Source organism: Natator depressus, chromosome 4 (genome assembly GCF_965152275.1).
Source record: "Natator depressus isolate rNatDep1 chromosome 4, rNatDep2.hap1, whole genome shotgun sequence".
NCBI lineage: Eukaryota > Metazoa > Chordata > Testudines > Cheloniidae > Natator > Natator depressus.
This window is the reverse complement of record NC_134237.1, coordinates 141069127-141083312: the sequence shown is the minus strand read 5'-3', so window position 1 is coordinate 141083312 and position 14186 is coordinate 141069127. Positions and strand designations below refer to the sequence as shown.

General features: G+C 47.0%; 1 protein-coding gene across 1 annotated transcript in view; it reads right to left on the bottom strand.

The window, feature by feature from the left end:
* Positions 1 to 14186, bottom strand: part of LOC141986946 (dedicator of cytokinesis protein 2-like) — a 334430-nt gene that overhangs the window by 146584 nt on the left and 173660 nt on the right. Inside the window, exons 24-27 of the mRNA XM_074952036.1 lie at positions 8631 to 8701; positions 6784 to 6890; positions 1886 to 2013; positions 96 to 161 (exon numbers count right to left, since the gene is read on the bottom strand). Coding sequence (XP_074808137.1) covers positions 96 to 161; positions 1886 to 2013; positions 6784 to 6890; positions 8631 to 8701 — 372 coding nt within the window. The remainder of the gene's footprint in view (positions 1 to 95; positions 162 to 1885; positions 2014 to 6783; positions 6891 to 8630; positions 8702 to 14186) is intronic.

Sequence of the window (14186 nt, the reverse complement as noted above, 5' to 3'; positions counted from 1 at the left end):
AAGTGAGAAGCAGGTGGGCTTCTCCGAGGTGCTCAGGCTGCCCCTACTCTTCCTCTCTCCTACTGTATTTCAAAACTTCCCAGAGGAGTGCTCACCAGCTCAGAGTCCTCCCTGTGCTGTCTCTCTTCTCCACTCAGACGTGTCAACCGTTCTTCTGCTCTCTGGAATCAACAATATCAAACAAATTCATCCTTACAATCAAGCTAAGAGTCATTATCATTGGCTCATTTCACCGTACGACCTTCGGGCAGGGCTGTGCTTCCCTTGTATACCTTTCCCTCTCTGGGATGCATTTCCAAAATGTGGCATGGCACCTGCTGCCTTTCAGAGAGGAAATCTGTCTTACTCCTAGGAGTGTTGGTACAGCTCTCTGCTTCATACTGGAAGGAGATGGGTAAGACCCTCCCACAGGATTTTGGCATGGCTGAGCTGACAGGGGCTGCTCTGTTAAAAGGGACATTATACTCAGGCCTCTTCTGCCCATCCCCACTGAGTAGCCAATGCTGGCATCCTTCAGAAGGTGGATGTCTCAACCAGCTCCACTCTGCTCATCTCTGCATCTGCCAGGGGAATAGTTGTATTAGAGGAAAGTTGGGGCTCAGAGTGTCCAGGCCTTGTCCCCTCACTTCACCTTATAAAGGAGCTCCTTGAGCAAAGGACTGTACCATGTACCCTGAAGTGATGTATTATGGGAGCCTCATAAAGTTGCAACTGAATGGGCAGGAACTGGAGGGTTCAGAGGATGTGGTCTAATCAGAGCAGCTTTTGGCTAATTTTCAAAGGTAAACTGATCAGAAGCAAGTCTGATGGGGCACTCCTGGTGCTTGTGCGTGGCAGCTGGTGAACATTACGCTGCCCGTGTAGCGAACACCAGTGGTGCTGATGTAGGCAGGGCTCAGATATTGCAGTGCCTAGTGCGAGAGGCAGCTCTCTCTCTGGGCCAAAACCAAAAAGGACAAAAACTGAGTGTGGACCTTAAAGACAGCAGCTCCAATTGACCCTCACAGGGGAGCTAGTCTGGAGCTCATTCCTTCTCAGAGGAGACTCTGAGCTCTATTCCTGACTCTGCCACAGCCTCCATGTGACACCTTGGGCAAGCCACTTCATTTCTCTGGGCCTAGTGCTAATAGCCCTTTGTTCCTCTCCACCTTTGTCTGTCTTGCCTATTTAGATTGTCAGCTCTCCATGTCACAGACTGTCTCCTGTTATGTATCTATACAGCAGCCAGCCAATGGGTGACCTCAGCTGGAGCTTTGAGACTCTACAAACAAATTTTAAAAAATGTAATAATTCCATCTGCTCTGTCCTGTAACTCACATGGGCTGGGCAACTTCCCCTAGGTCTAGTACATGGGGAGACGGGTCAGCCCACTGGGAGGGAGATAAATTGACAAAGTTTTAAAGGGGTTTCCCACCAGGGCTCCATGATGCTTTGGACCTTCTATTTTCCCATGGGGTGGGGAGACCCCATGGGGAGGGTTTGCAGGTATGGTCAGGAATTATAGGGCTTCCCTAGGGCTTGCAGGGGACTATGGTATTAGGCACCCATCACTGCAGTGGGCGCCGTGGCTTGGCCCATCAAATCATGATGGTTTGACTCAGGTATAATTGCTGTGGTTTCATCTCTGAAGGCTTTGGCAGCTCCATCTTGTTTAATGGGAAAGTGCCTGGGACAGTTGGCTAGTCCCAGACAACCCCTGCTATGCCCCCTGTGTCTCTTTCCCCCTAGGTCTGTAGAAGGAGGGGGAATGCCAGCCTGAGCCCCAATATTTGTCCCCACAAGGGAGCTTTGTGCTCAGCCTAGCTCAAGCCCATCTGACCATGTGAGGCCAACACCACGGCTGGACAGGGCTGACAGCTAGCGCTTAGGGTAATGGGGGTTTTACCTTCTGGGCTTTGTACAGCACCTCCAGGATATTGCTGAGCAGCTCAATGCAAGCTTCCTCCTCCTCTCCCTTCTCAATCAGCTCCCGGAGGATGGGGATTGTAGTATGCAGTAGCATCTCTCGACACTCTGCACAGATAGACAGAGATATTAGTTGTGGGATGGGAAGGGGGCAAACACAGACATCTCACCGTCCTGGGGAGGGAGTGGGCCAGAGAGGGGCAGATGTTCAGGCTTGGGTTGGAGCCCAGGCTCTACAACTCTTCCCCCTTGTGGGTCCCAGAGCCTGAGCCCAAAGGTCTCCATTGCAATTAAATGGCCCCGCAGCCCAAGACCCACAAGCCCGAGCCAGCTGACATGGGCCAGCTGTGAGCGTTTAATTGCACTGTAAACATGGAGAATTCACCACCTCCCTAGGGAAGCTGTTCCAGTGGTTAATTCCCCGAGTGTTAAAAATGTGCCTCTTATTTCTATTCTGAATTTGTCTGGTTTCAGCTTCCAGGTACTGGACCTTGTTCCGCCTTTGTCTGCTAGATCAGAAATCTTTGCTCATCTAAGTACTTGCAGGCCCTGACCAAGTCACCTCTTGTGCTATTCCTGTCTTGGATAAACTAAATAGCCTGAGCTGCTTCAGACACTTATCAACAGTCGTGGCTGTGAAACCCTCATTTCTTTATTGTTTTGTCCTTATGGCCCCCATTTCTCTACTGTTTGTCTGTATAGTCTCTGTCTGGCTCTGAGATTGTTTCTGTCTCTTGCATAACTAATCTTGCTCGGTGTAAATCAATTAAGGTGGTGGGGTATGATTGGGTGAAGAATTGTTTTACAACATGTTAGGATTGGTTAGAAAATTGTTTAGTAATAACTTAGTACAATGATTGGTTAAGGTACATCTAGGCAAGACTCAAGTTTCACTGTGTAAACTGGGGTCCAAAAGGAAGTTCTAAGGAACCAACTCCAGGACACAGCCCCGAGAGCAGAGCTGCCAGACCTCAACACTCTGCCAATGACACCGTGCAGAAACTGGAGTTCCCCAGATGACCTGATCCTGACTGGCCATCAAGAAAAGTTCATCTGCCTTCTTGGGAGTGGTGAGCATTGTATGCTTAGCGTGTGCCTTCTGTTTTGGTGATTGTTAATAAACTGAGGTTAAGTAGGATATTACTCTGCAAGGCTCTTCCACTGGTAAAAGACCCCGCAGACCCGCAGAGTGTAAGATTACTCCTTGAGCCCAGGGAAGGGTAAACGTGGGTGCCCTATAGAATAAGGTTATGGCCTGAGCTCTAGGGACTGGCTAAAGGTGGGTGCCCCTAGAGTATGCGAGTAACAGAGAATTTTGTACACCTTGTCCTAGCAGTGACAATTCAGGCCATATACTGATGCTAACCATGTTTGCAACTTCCTGAGCTGCAGTCTGGCATGTTACACTACACAAATACATGTGGCCATGTGACCCAGCAGCCTGAGGCACTCACGTGCAGTTGTGAGCTGGTAAGCTTTCATTAAGTACTAGGTGTTGAATGGTTTTCAACCTGTTTTGTGGTAGAAAAGCTCTGGCCTTTTTGGAGTCAAGGATTGCTCCAATGAATTCTGTTGTCTGTACAGATTTCAGTATTGATTTTTCTTGGGTCACTAAGAGCCCTAGAGCTTTGAATATGGACAGAGCAGTGGATACATTGGGCAGATTCTGACCCGCCTCTGGTCTGCCAGTCATCTAGGTATGGGAAGACATGGATGTCTATTTTTTTTTTTTTAAAGATGAGCTGCTACCAGCACCGTGCACTTTGCGAATACCCAAGGAGCAGCTGCCAGGCTGAACGGAAACCCTGAGAACTGTCAGCCATTCACCACAAATCTGAGAAACTTCTGATGGTTGGGTCATATTGCAACATGGAAGTAAACGTCACTCAAGTCGAGGGCAGCATACCAGTCTCCTTGTTCCAGGGAAGGGATAATTGAGGCTAGGGTAACCATGCAAAATTTTATTTTCTTCAGGAATTTGTTCAGCTCTGTTAGATCTTATATGGGCCTGAGACCTCCTTTTACCTTGGGGATCAGGAAATAACAGGAATAGAAGCCTTTTCCCCCCAGGTCCAATGGTACTTCCTCTGTGGCCCCTTTCTAAAGAAGAAACTGGATCTCCCGCTGAAGGGTCATCTCGTAAGAGTGGTCCCTGAAGAGGGACGGGGAGAAGGGGGGAGAAGTACATCGGATGGCATACCCCTGTCCTACTGTGCTTAAGACCCACTGGTCTGATGTTCTATGGATCCAGGCACTTAGCAAGCAGGACAGACAACTGGTAAACAAAAAAGGAGGACCCGATGGAAGTGAGGAGACTGATATATTGTCCTCAACAACCCCATCAAAATGCCCACTTGGAAGGTGTGTCTTGATGGGATGAGCTCACTGATGTTGAAGAGGAGGGAAGTGGAGGTTGCCTTCTACAGCTCCTTCCCTTTTTTCTTGGCTGAAAGGGCTGTTGTTAACAAAAATGCTTTCTTTTCGTCGCTGGAGTGTAGATTCCAAGGGACTTCAGAGAAGGGCCTACAAGTGAAAGGTCCTGTATGATTTGTTGGACTTCTGCAGGTAGTCCAGAGGACTGAAACCACAGTAGGAAGAAAGCCTGAGACATAAGCCCTTGTATCAGAGGCCTGGTATGAGGCTGGAGGCGTGAACTAAAGTAGTGGTCAAAACTTTGCTGCCATAAAGCAAAGTTAACTTGTGAGCAAGAGGCAGGACCTGCTCACAGAATCTGGCAAGAACAGGGCTGATATTGCTGAAACACACATTCCTAAGTAGCGCTAGGTATAAGAAATATACATGCAAACACATTCCAGAAGGATGGGACAAGAACACTCCGATACCAGCACATTCCCCAAAGATAACAGAAACACACTGACCCATCCTAAAGATAAGGTCAGGATGACAGCATGATGGAAAGAGATGTTTTGATCGAACCAAAAAGTACAAGGCCATGAGTGGCATCCTAATACATCAGAGGTTGGCACCCTGATACGTCAGGGGCAGTATGTAACTTGTTTGTATCGGTGTGTAAAAAGATCTCAGAGGGAGTGTCTTTGGCCAGCCGAGCGGGGAATGGAAAGTCCCACCATTCACTCAAGTATCAGGGGGTAGCCGTGTTAGTCTGTATCCACAAAAACAACAAGGAGTCTGGTGGCATCTTAAAGACTAACAGATTTATTTGGGCATAAGCTTTCGTGGGCTAGAACCCACTTCATTGGATGCCACCATTCATTGAGCTGCATTCATTGTTTTAGTATCCTCATAGAGTCTGCCAAGTTGTATTACCATGCTTTGTCGACAATAAAACTGGCCTGGCACCTTTGTACCTTAACGGATCCTGTGGTCATTGGGCAGTTATCTCAAGCCGTTGTGGTGAACAGGCATGCAAGGACATGGGTGTGTGCTGAGGAATGTTCTCTGTGCTGGCTCCCTACTGGACACAATCCACCTCCAGGTCTCTTGCCAACTGTTCAAAGCCCTCCATGGGACTGGCTCCAGCTCCCAGAGTTTGCCTCTTCTTCCACAACCATGACCTCCAACAGCAGCCATGTTCCACCACAATAATAAACAGTCTGCTAGTGGGGGTGGAGTGGGAGACAGAATTCCACAGAAGTCAGCCCCAGATTATGGAATTTACACTTGCAAGTGGTAAGAACGAGCACCTGTGAGTTTGTCACCCAAAGTGCAGGAGTGCCTGCATGTACAGGCACTGCCCACCTCAGCGTGCTAGCACGTCCAGAACCCTGGCACACATGCATGTGCTCTCATGCCTGGCTCCTTACTAGAGAGGGTTCAGTGCAGAGTCTGTACTGGAGTGTGTGACAAAGTGGGAATTTTCTGTAATATTTTTATGAATCCTTTGTGTGCCTCGCTTTCCCTCTGTACCTTAGAATCATAGAAGATTAGGGTTGGAAGAGACCTCAGGAGGTCATCTAGTCCAACCACCTGCTCAAAGCAGGACCAACCCCAACTAAATCATCCCAGCCAGGGCTTTGTCAAGCCTGACCTTAAAAACCTCGAAGGATGGAGATTCCACCACCTCCCTAGGTAACCATTCCAGTGCTTCACCATCCTCCTAGTGAAATAGTGTTTCCTAATATCCAACCTAGACCTCCCCCACTACCTTGCATTGGTACCGGGGGTTAAAAACCGTTCACACTGCACCTGGAACAGTGCAGGAGACATGATGGCACCTAACTGTCTGGGTGGAATGACTGGATTGTTAAAAAACTGGTTGAAACTGACCTAGCTGAACAGGAGATCCAGAGAGACAATGAGACCACCCACAACAACTGAACAATTGACATCTGGCAGCAGGATACCCCAGAAGGCATATCATGTGAACTAAGCTAAGAACAAAGGGGAGAAGGTGTCAAGGTGGCTGGAATAATGACTGCCCTTTGGAGGGCCTCAGCTACTTTCACTCGGAGTTAAGGACAAAGAGAGGGAGATGGCATGAAATAGGGTCCATAGCAGTTTGGCTATGGAAACACAGAAACTGTCCTTTCTGTGTTCTGACCTAAGGACTTTCAGATTCCATAGGCCAGGTGCCTATTAAGTTGGTTACCTTGTTTTGGAAAGGCTGCCTGGCAACAACTGGAAAGACTCAGAGCATTGCGCCCTGAAGGGGCACGGGACAAGCTTCCCACAGGAGTCTGGCTTGGCTGGGTTTGCTGCCGGGAGCCATGGAGAGAGAGGGATTGCAGATGCCCAAAGGCCCAGTCTTGGAGACCATGGGCCTGCCCTGTGAATTGTGTGGGTTCTCGAAGCCTGGCACACTAACAGGGTCACTGCCAAGGGACTGTTTACGTGCTGGGCATAGATCAGGCCCTGTGGATCCGTGATAGGGGGCTCCCCTTGATGTCCCCCACTTACCATAAGACTGGAAGATCTTGCTGTTGACTATGTCCGTCAGGGACTGCAGCTTCTGCTTCAGCAGTTGCAGAGGGGGCAGGTTCCCAATGAAATCCCGCAGCAAGCACCTAAAGCCCAGACACAAGGGGACTCGGTTAGGTGATAATATGTAAAATCTCCAGAATAGGGATGGGATAGGGAAAATCCCAGGGATCTTCAAGCTACAAGGGTTTCTTTCTTCCTGCTGGGTGTATTCTCCAGCCCAACTCACTCAGCCACTTTCCTGCTCTGGCCACTCACTGCACCAGCAGCTGTCTCTGTTTTGAGGAAGAATTCAAAATGGATGACAGGTCATTTATTGACTGCACCCCTTCTCACAGGTGGGATTGGGCAAATTAGTGGGTAGGGCTGCTAAGAGTGTATAAATCTGAGCCTGATAGCTGACAGGCAGGTTGGATCAGGGAAGCAATGGGGTATGTAGGCTTTGGGAGGGTGGTAGACATTTTGTGCATTTTGGTCACACCTACTAGAGATAAGGTTGCAAGTCGGCTTCCCATATAAAAGCCCCCCTCCAATGTTTGTATGCTTGTACATTTCTAAACTGGTCTCTCCTCCCATCTCTTACGAATGGCAGTTTTTTAAGACCCGCAATACCAATACTTTCTTTGTGCCTTAAATTAACCTAGACCATTATAAAAGAAAACTGACAGAGTCAAGAAATTACAGAAAGATGTTCTCTGTTGTGGCTTTTCTTGTTAAATGTGGAGCTTAAAATTATGTCATTGGTTGTTATTAAATGTTGTACCAAAAAATGCCACCCGCTGAAGAGAATGTTACTGTAGAACATCCCGGACTGTCACCTGTGGAAGAGAACGTTACTAGGAAGAGAAGTACTTCCTGACTTTCTGGAAATTTTAACTATTTAGCTTTAAATCGCAGTTAAACTCTGAAAAATGAAATATGTAAAAATGGCAGAAGCTTGTTCAACAACTCTGTTCCTGGTAAGTATTCAGAGTCTGATCTGCTGACTTCAGTGATGGAAATCAGTTTCTGCTGTTTTTTACTGCTATTAATCCTGCAGAGCCAACACAGACAAGAAGAGAGGGAGCTGTTCCTCCTTGGGTATCAGCCAAAGGGCTGTATGTCAAGTTCCAGTCAGTGGCAGCTGCACAAGACCACTGAAGATGCCTGGGCTGCATAGGTATTCCTAATGGCAGCATCTGGCCCGTGGAACTTTTTAACTGATGATTATATGCAAGACAGATAAACCCCAAGGAAAGTTCGCAGAGCAGGGACTGAGAAAACAGGTTTATGTACCATTTGAGCACACTTAAAATTTTCACAGTCTTTCTTTTTCAATCAACCAATCTCACTTGGATTCAGCAACCACCTTTTTGAAATAGCCCCCACTCCTCCTACCACAACTTCTGTCTATTGCACTCCCCATCTGGATGCAGCATTTCCATTCCCCACCCAGCAAACAGTGCAATAGCCACTCACTGGGAGGCCCTTTCCTGGGAGAATCACCTGTCTTCACTGTCACCTTATTTCCTTTGCTCCAGTTCAGAATTATTTATGTTGTTTCAATTCCACCAGTCCTTTGTCCTCCACGTTTGACCCTCTGCCCACGCTCATTGATCCTGCAGTGTTAATTTACTGACATCACCTTTAAATACAACATCAGTGGAATATGATGTCACAAATGCACGATGAGGGCATCACTGCAGGACTATTGGAAGGTGAGCCTGGGTGGCAGGGGGAGGAAACAGACATACAGGACACCCTTTACAAATACACATGCCACTCCGTGGAGAGAGAGTGACTGAGCTTGGTGCATCGGCTGAAAGAAGGAGAAAAGTGTCCCTTACCCCAGCACAGAGGAGTCGAAGATCCCAAACACATCTTCCAGGATCGAAGGCAGGTACTTCAGAGCAGCTCCCTGGAAGCAGAAATCAGCAAAAAGAGCTAACTAACTACTGGGCTATGTTTTATTAACAGACTTTAGAAGGACACATTTACTAGAAATCTTACTGCTCTGAGTGAAATTCATATTGTGCAAAGAGCCAGCAGCAAGCCTCTGCACTATTTAGACGCTATTTAAAGGCCCCTTGAATTTCATCCTGACTCCAAACATAAGTCTGAGGTGGATTCACAAAGAAGTTTCTCTCTGATTCAGTATACTTCATGTAAACAAACCCACAACATTACTACCATAAACAGTAGCTCCATGAGCTCTCCTTCCCCAAATGGAGAAATTTTGCTGAGACCATTTACTCTTACTAAATCAACACTAATCAGAATCAGAAAAAACTGACCGTGATAATTCAAACATATCATTGTAGACAGGAATAACTGTTTCAGGTCTTTACTTTAAAACAGAGGAAGAAATTTCATGAAGAAAATTGGATTCTCCCTTATATTTGTACAGGCACAGTCCATCCCACAGAGAGACCCCAGGCTCTGGGGCTCCCACAATAATATGACTTGCTACCACCATATTCCCAAATGGAACAAAGTTTTCTCATATTCCATAAAGGAGGGGCTGGGACTTCTCTCTAGAGTCTGGGTGAATGTGCTTTTCAGATGTCCCTCAGCAAACCTACACAGCAACCAGAAAGTCACTTTCCATTGTGAGACAGAATTTTTGTCTCTTCCTCTGTTCCGTTAAAAGTACAACATTTGTTAGAGGTGCAGGTGGATCCTCCACTAGCATCATATTCAGATCCATTTTGCAGTCTACGAGTCACTTCAGATTTTTTTTCCCCAATGGTTCTCTAGCCCATCCCACGAGTGTCCTTCAGGTCTGAGCTGCAGCCATGGCTCTGGTGTTTCCTCTGGTGGTTCAACCTCCATATAGTCTTTGATGTTCTGCACAACTTCTGCCAGCACACACAGCCATTGCTGCTGCACACACATCTGCAGCCTCCCAAGTCTACTAGTAAATCCACCAGTTCTCGCACTGTACAAGATTCTGACCACAACCATTGACCAGTAGGTCAACTGCTATCACAAGGAAAAGCGCTCTCCTAAAACTACTGGTCCCATGTCTCGGAGATCTCCAACTGGTCCAGGATGGCAGCTTTGACAGCCTCATAGCTGGTGCCCGTGTCCTCATTCAGGGCCAAATACGCAATCTTTTACTCCGTGAGCAGCAGCAGCCGCCACCCTCCTGTCAAAGGTGACCTGGTGGGCCTGAGGGTTCCCTCCTGGACAGAGAAAGGTTGATATCCACAAGTAACCTGGGTTGTGTCTCTGGAACATCTGTTCCTGGAACTGTCTCTGCGATTCCTGCTGCTCTTTTATAGATCCCTAGATTCCAGTCCCAGAAGGGACTACTGTTATCAGAGAAATCTGCTGCTTGCCAGGAGCTAGGATTCACGATGTGACGGAGAGACTGCTGAGACTCATCAAGCCCTCGGATCGCTACCCCTTCCTGCTTCTCCACGTGGGCACCAATGATACTGCTAAGAATGACGTTGAGCGGATCACTGCAGACTACGTGGCTCTGGGAAGAAGGATAAAGGAGTTTGAGGAGCAAGTGGTGTTTTCGTCCATCCTCCCCGTAGAAGGAAAAGGTCTGGGTAGAGACCGTCAAATCGTGGAAGTCAACGAATGGCTATGCAGGTGGTGTCGGAGAGAAGGCTTTGGATTCTTTGACCATGGGATGGTGTTCCAAGAAGGAGGAGTGCTAGGCAGAGACGGGCTCCACCTAACAAAGAGAGGGAAGAGCATCTTCGCAAGCAGGCTGGCTAACCTAGCGAGGAGGGCTTTAAACTAGGTTCCCCGGGGGAAGGAGACCAAAGCCCTGAGGTAAGTGGGGACGTGGGATACCGGGAGGAAGCATGAGCAGGAGAACGCGAAAGGGGAGGGCTCCTGCCTCATACAAAGAAAGCAGGACAAACAGCGAGTTATCTCAAGTGCCTATACAGAAATGCAAGAAGCCTGGGAAACAAGCAGGGAGAACTGGAAGTCCTGGCACAGTCAAGGAATTATGATGTGATTGGAATAACAGAGAGTTGGTGGGATAACTCACATGACTGGAGTACTGTCATGGATGGGTATAAACTGTTCAGGAAGGACAGGCAGGGCAGAAAAGGTGGGGGAGTTGCACTGTATGTAAGGGAGCAGTATGACTGCTCAGAGCTCCGGTATGAAACTGCAGAAAAACCTGAGTGTCTCTGGATTAAGTATAGAAACGTGAGCAACAAGGGTGATGTGGTGGGAGTCTGCTACAGACCACTGGATCAGGGGGATGAGGTGGACGAGGCTTTCTTCCGGCAACTCATGGAAGTTACTAGATCGCAGGCCCTGGTTCTCATGGGAGACTTCAATCACCCTGATATCTGCTGGGAGAGCAATACAGCAGTGCACAGACAATCCAGGAAGTTTTTGGAAAGTGTAGGGGACAATTTCCTGGTGCAAGTGCTGGAGGAACCAACTAGGGGCAGAGCTCTTCTTGACCTGCTGCTCACAAACCGGGAAGAATTAGTAGGGGAAGCAAAAGTGGATGGGAACCTGGGGGGCAGTGACCATGAGATGGTTGAGTTCAGGAGCCTGACACAGGGAAGAAAGGAGAGCAGCAGAATATGGACCCTGGACTTCAGAAAAGCAGACTGACTCCCTCAGGGAACTGATGGGCAGGATCCCCTGGCAGAATAACATGAGGGGGAAAGGAGTCCAGGAGAGCTGGCTGTATTTTAAAGAAGCCTTAGTGAGGTTACAGGGACAAACCATCCCGATGTGTAGAAAGAATAGCAAATATGGCAGGTGACCAGCTTGGCTTAACAGTGAAATCTTTGCTGATCTTAAACACAAAAAAGAAGCTTACAAGAAGTGGAAGCTTTGACAAATGACCAGGGAAGAGTATAAAAATATTGCTCGGGCATGCAGGAGTGAAATCAGGAAGGCCAAATCACACCTGGAGGTGCAGCTAGCAAGAGATCTTAAGAGTAACAAGAAGGGTTTCTTCAGGTATGTTAACAACAAGAAGAAAGCCAAGGAAAGTGTGGGCCCCTTACTGAATGAGGGAGGCAACCTAGTGACAGAGGATGTGGAAAAAGCTAATGTACTCAATGCTTTTTTTGCCTCTGTCTTCACGAACAAGGTCAGCTCCCAGACTGCTGCACTGGGCAGCACAGCACGGGGAGGAGGTGACCAGCCCTCTGTGAAGAAAGAAGTGGTTTGGGACTATTTAGAAAAGCTGGACGAACACAAGTCCATGGGGCCGGATGCGCTGCATCCGAGAGTGCTAAAGGAGTTGGCGGATGTGATTGCAGAGCCATTGGCCATTATCTTTGAAAACTCATGGTGATCGGGGGAGGTCCCAGACGACTGGAAAAAGGCTAATGTAGTGCCCATCTTTAAAAAAGGGAAGAAGGAGGATCCTGGGAACTACAGGCCAGTCAGCCTCACCTCAGTCCCTGGAAAAATCATGGAGCAGGTCCTGAAGGAATCAATCACAAAAGACCCTGTAAACCTTCAAAAGATTAATCCCGGAGCCTGGAGGATATGGATGTGTGCCCGGAGGCAATGGGTGTGTGCCCGGAGCCCGGAGGCAATGGGTGCCTAAATTGATAGGGTTGCGCCTGAGCCCTAGGAACAGGGTACGGGTGGGTGCCCTAGAGTGTAAGGTTACGCCTGAGCCCACGGAAGGGTGCGGGTGGGTGCCTAAATTAAGAGGGTTACGCCTTGAGCCCTAGGAACTGGGTAAAGGTGGGTGCCCTAGAGTATGCAAATGTCAAAAAAATTTTGTGCAGGTACCAGTGTGGGTGGTAAATATAGTCGCACGTGATGGAATTTAGAGGTTTTTTTAGTTTGCTCTAGAAAACAATTTGAAATTACACACACACTACATTAAAAGAACATTGAGATTGCAAAGTCAAGCACTCAGAAGTTCAGAGTGGTTGATTTCTCAGACTGCAGTGGTTGATACGGGCTGGGTCTCCTGAATGGGTACAGCATCCGGAAGATTATTACCAATGTTATTAGAAGGAAAGACCCAAGGAGCACAACTGCAATTTAGCACAAGCCGCTTTGCTAACAAATCCACATACAATCCCACAAACATTGCAATATCACAGCACATAGAAAGATAGTACCAAGTATTTAGCCCCGTGACAGGCATCACTCACATCTCCTGGTGTCAAGGTTCCTTCCCTACACCCCCTTTCCTGGGGAAGGTTTGATAAAAATCCTCACCAATTTGCATAGGTGAACACAGACCCAAACCCTTGGATCTTAAGAACAATGAAAAAGCAATCAGGTTCTTAAAAGAAAAATTTTAATTGAAGAAAAAAAGTTAAAAAATCACCTCTGTAAAATCAGGATGGTAAATACCTTCCAGGGTAATCAGATTCAAAACATAGAGAATCCCTCTAGGCAAAACCTTAAGTTACAAAAAGACACAAAAACAGGAATATACATTCCATTCAGCACAGCTATTTTATCAGCCATTTAAACAAAACAGAATCTAACGCATCTCTAGCTAGATTACTTACTAAGTTCTAAGACTCCATTCCTTTTCTGTTCCTGGCAAAAGCATCACACAGATCGAGAGAGAGGCTTTGTTTCTCCCCCCTCCAGCTTTGAAAATATCTTGTCTCCTCATTGGTCATTTTGGTCAGGTGCCAGCGAGGTTATCCTAGCTTCTTAACCCTTTACAGGTGAAAGGGTTTTTCCTCTGGCCAGGAGGGATTTTAAAGGTGTTTACACTTCCCTTTATATTTATGACACCTGGTGTGGAACCCCAGAATGTCAGTCATTATCTTCCTCAGTGGTTGTCAGGATACAGCTTTCATAATTCCCCAATGGGATTCATACGTACTTATGAAGGTTTCAACCCCTTTTCCTTATCTATACTTCCACACACCCTACATTTGGAATGCCCCATCTTTCATAGGCTAGCTTGTTAGCTCCCCTGGTACTTATTAACATTTATGTCACTCAATCACCAAAACTTACTGTTCGCACACTGCTGACACCCTAGGTCTGCAAAAATCCCCAAAATGTTCTAACTGGCTTTAACTAGTACATTGCAATATATATTTCCTAAATACCAGCAATTTAACAACACTGACTTAATGCAGCATTCTACCTTATGACACCTTGTAATATATGGACATTGCTGTCTTGTGACAACTTGTGACCTAGGGTCACTTACTCGTTAGTTCTTTATGCCAAGTTTATCTTTAGTCTTGAGGCCTTGTTCGGCTAAGCTATGAAGGCCCTATCTTACAACATTAATACTTATTTCTAGGGCTGTTGATTAATCGCTGTTAACTCACACGATTAACTCAAAAAAATTAATCGCGATTAAAAATTTAATCGCGATTAATCACACTGTTAAACAATAGAATACCAATTGAAATGTATTAAATATTTTTGGATATTTTTCTACATTTTCATATATTTTGATTTCTATTACA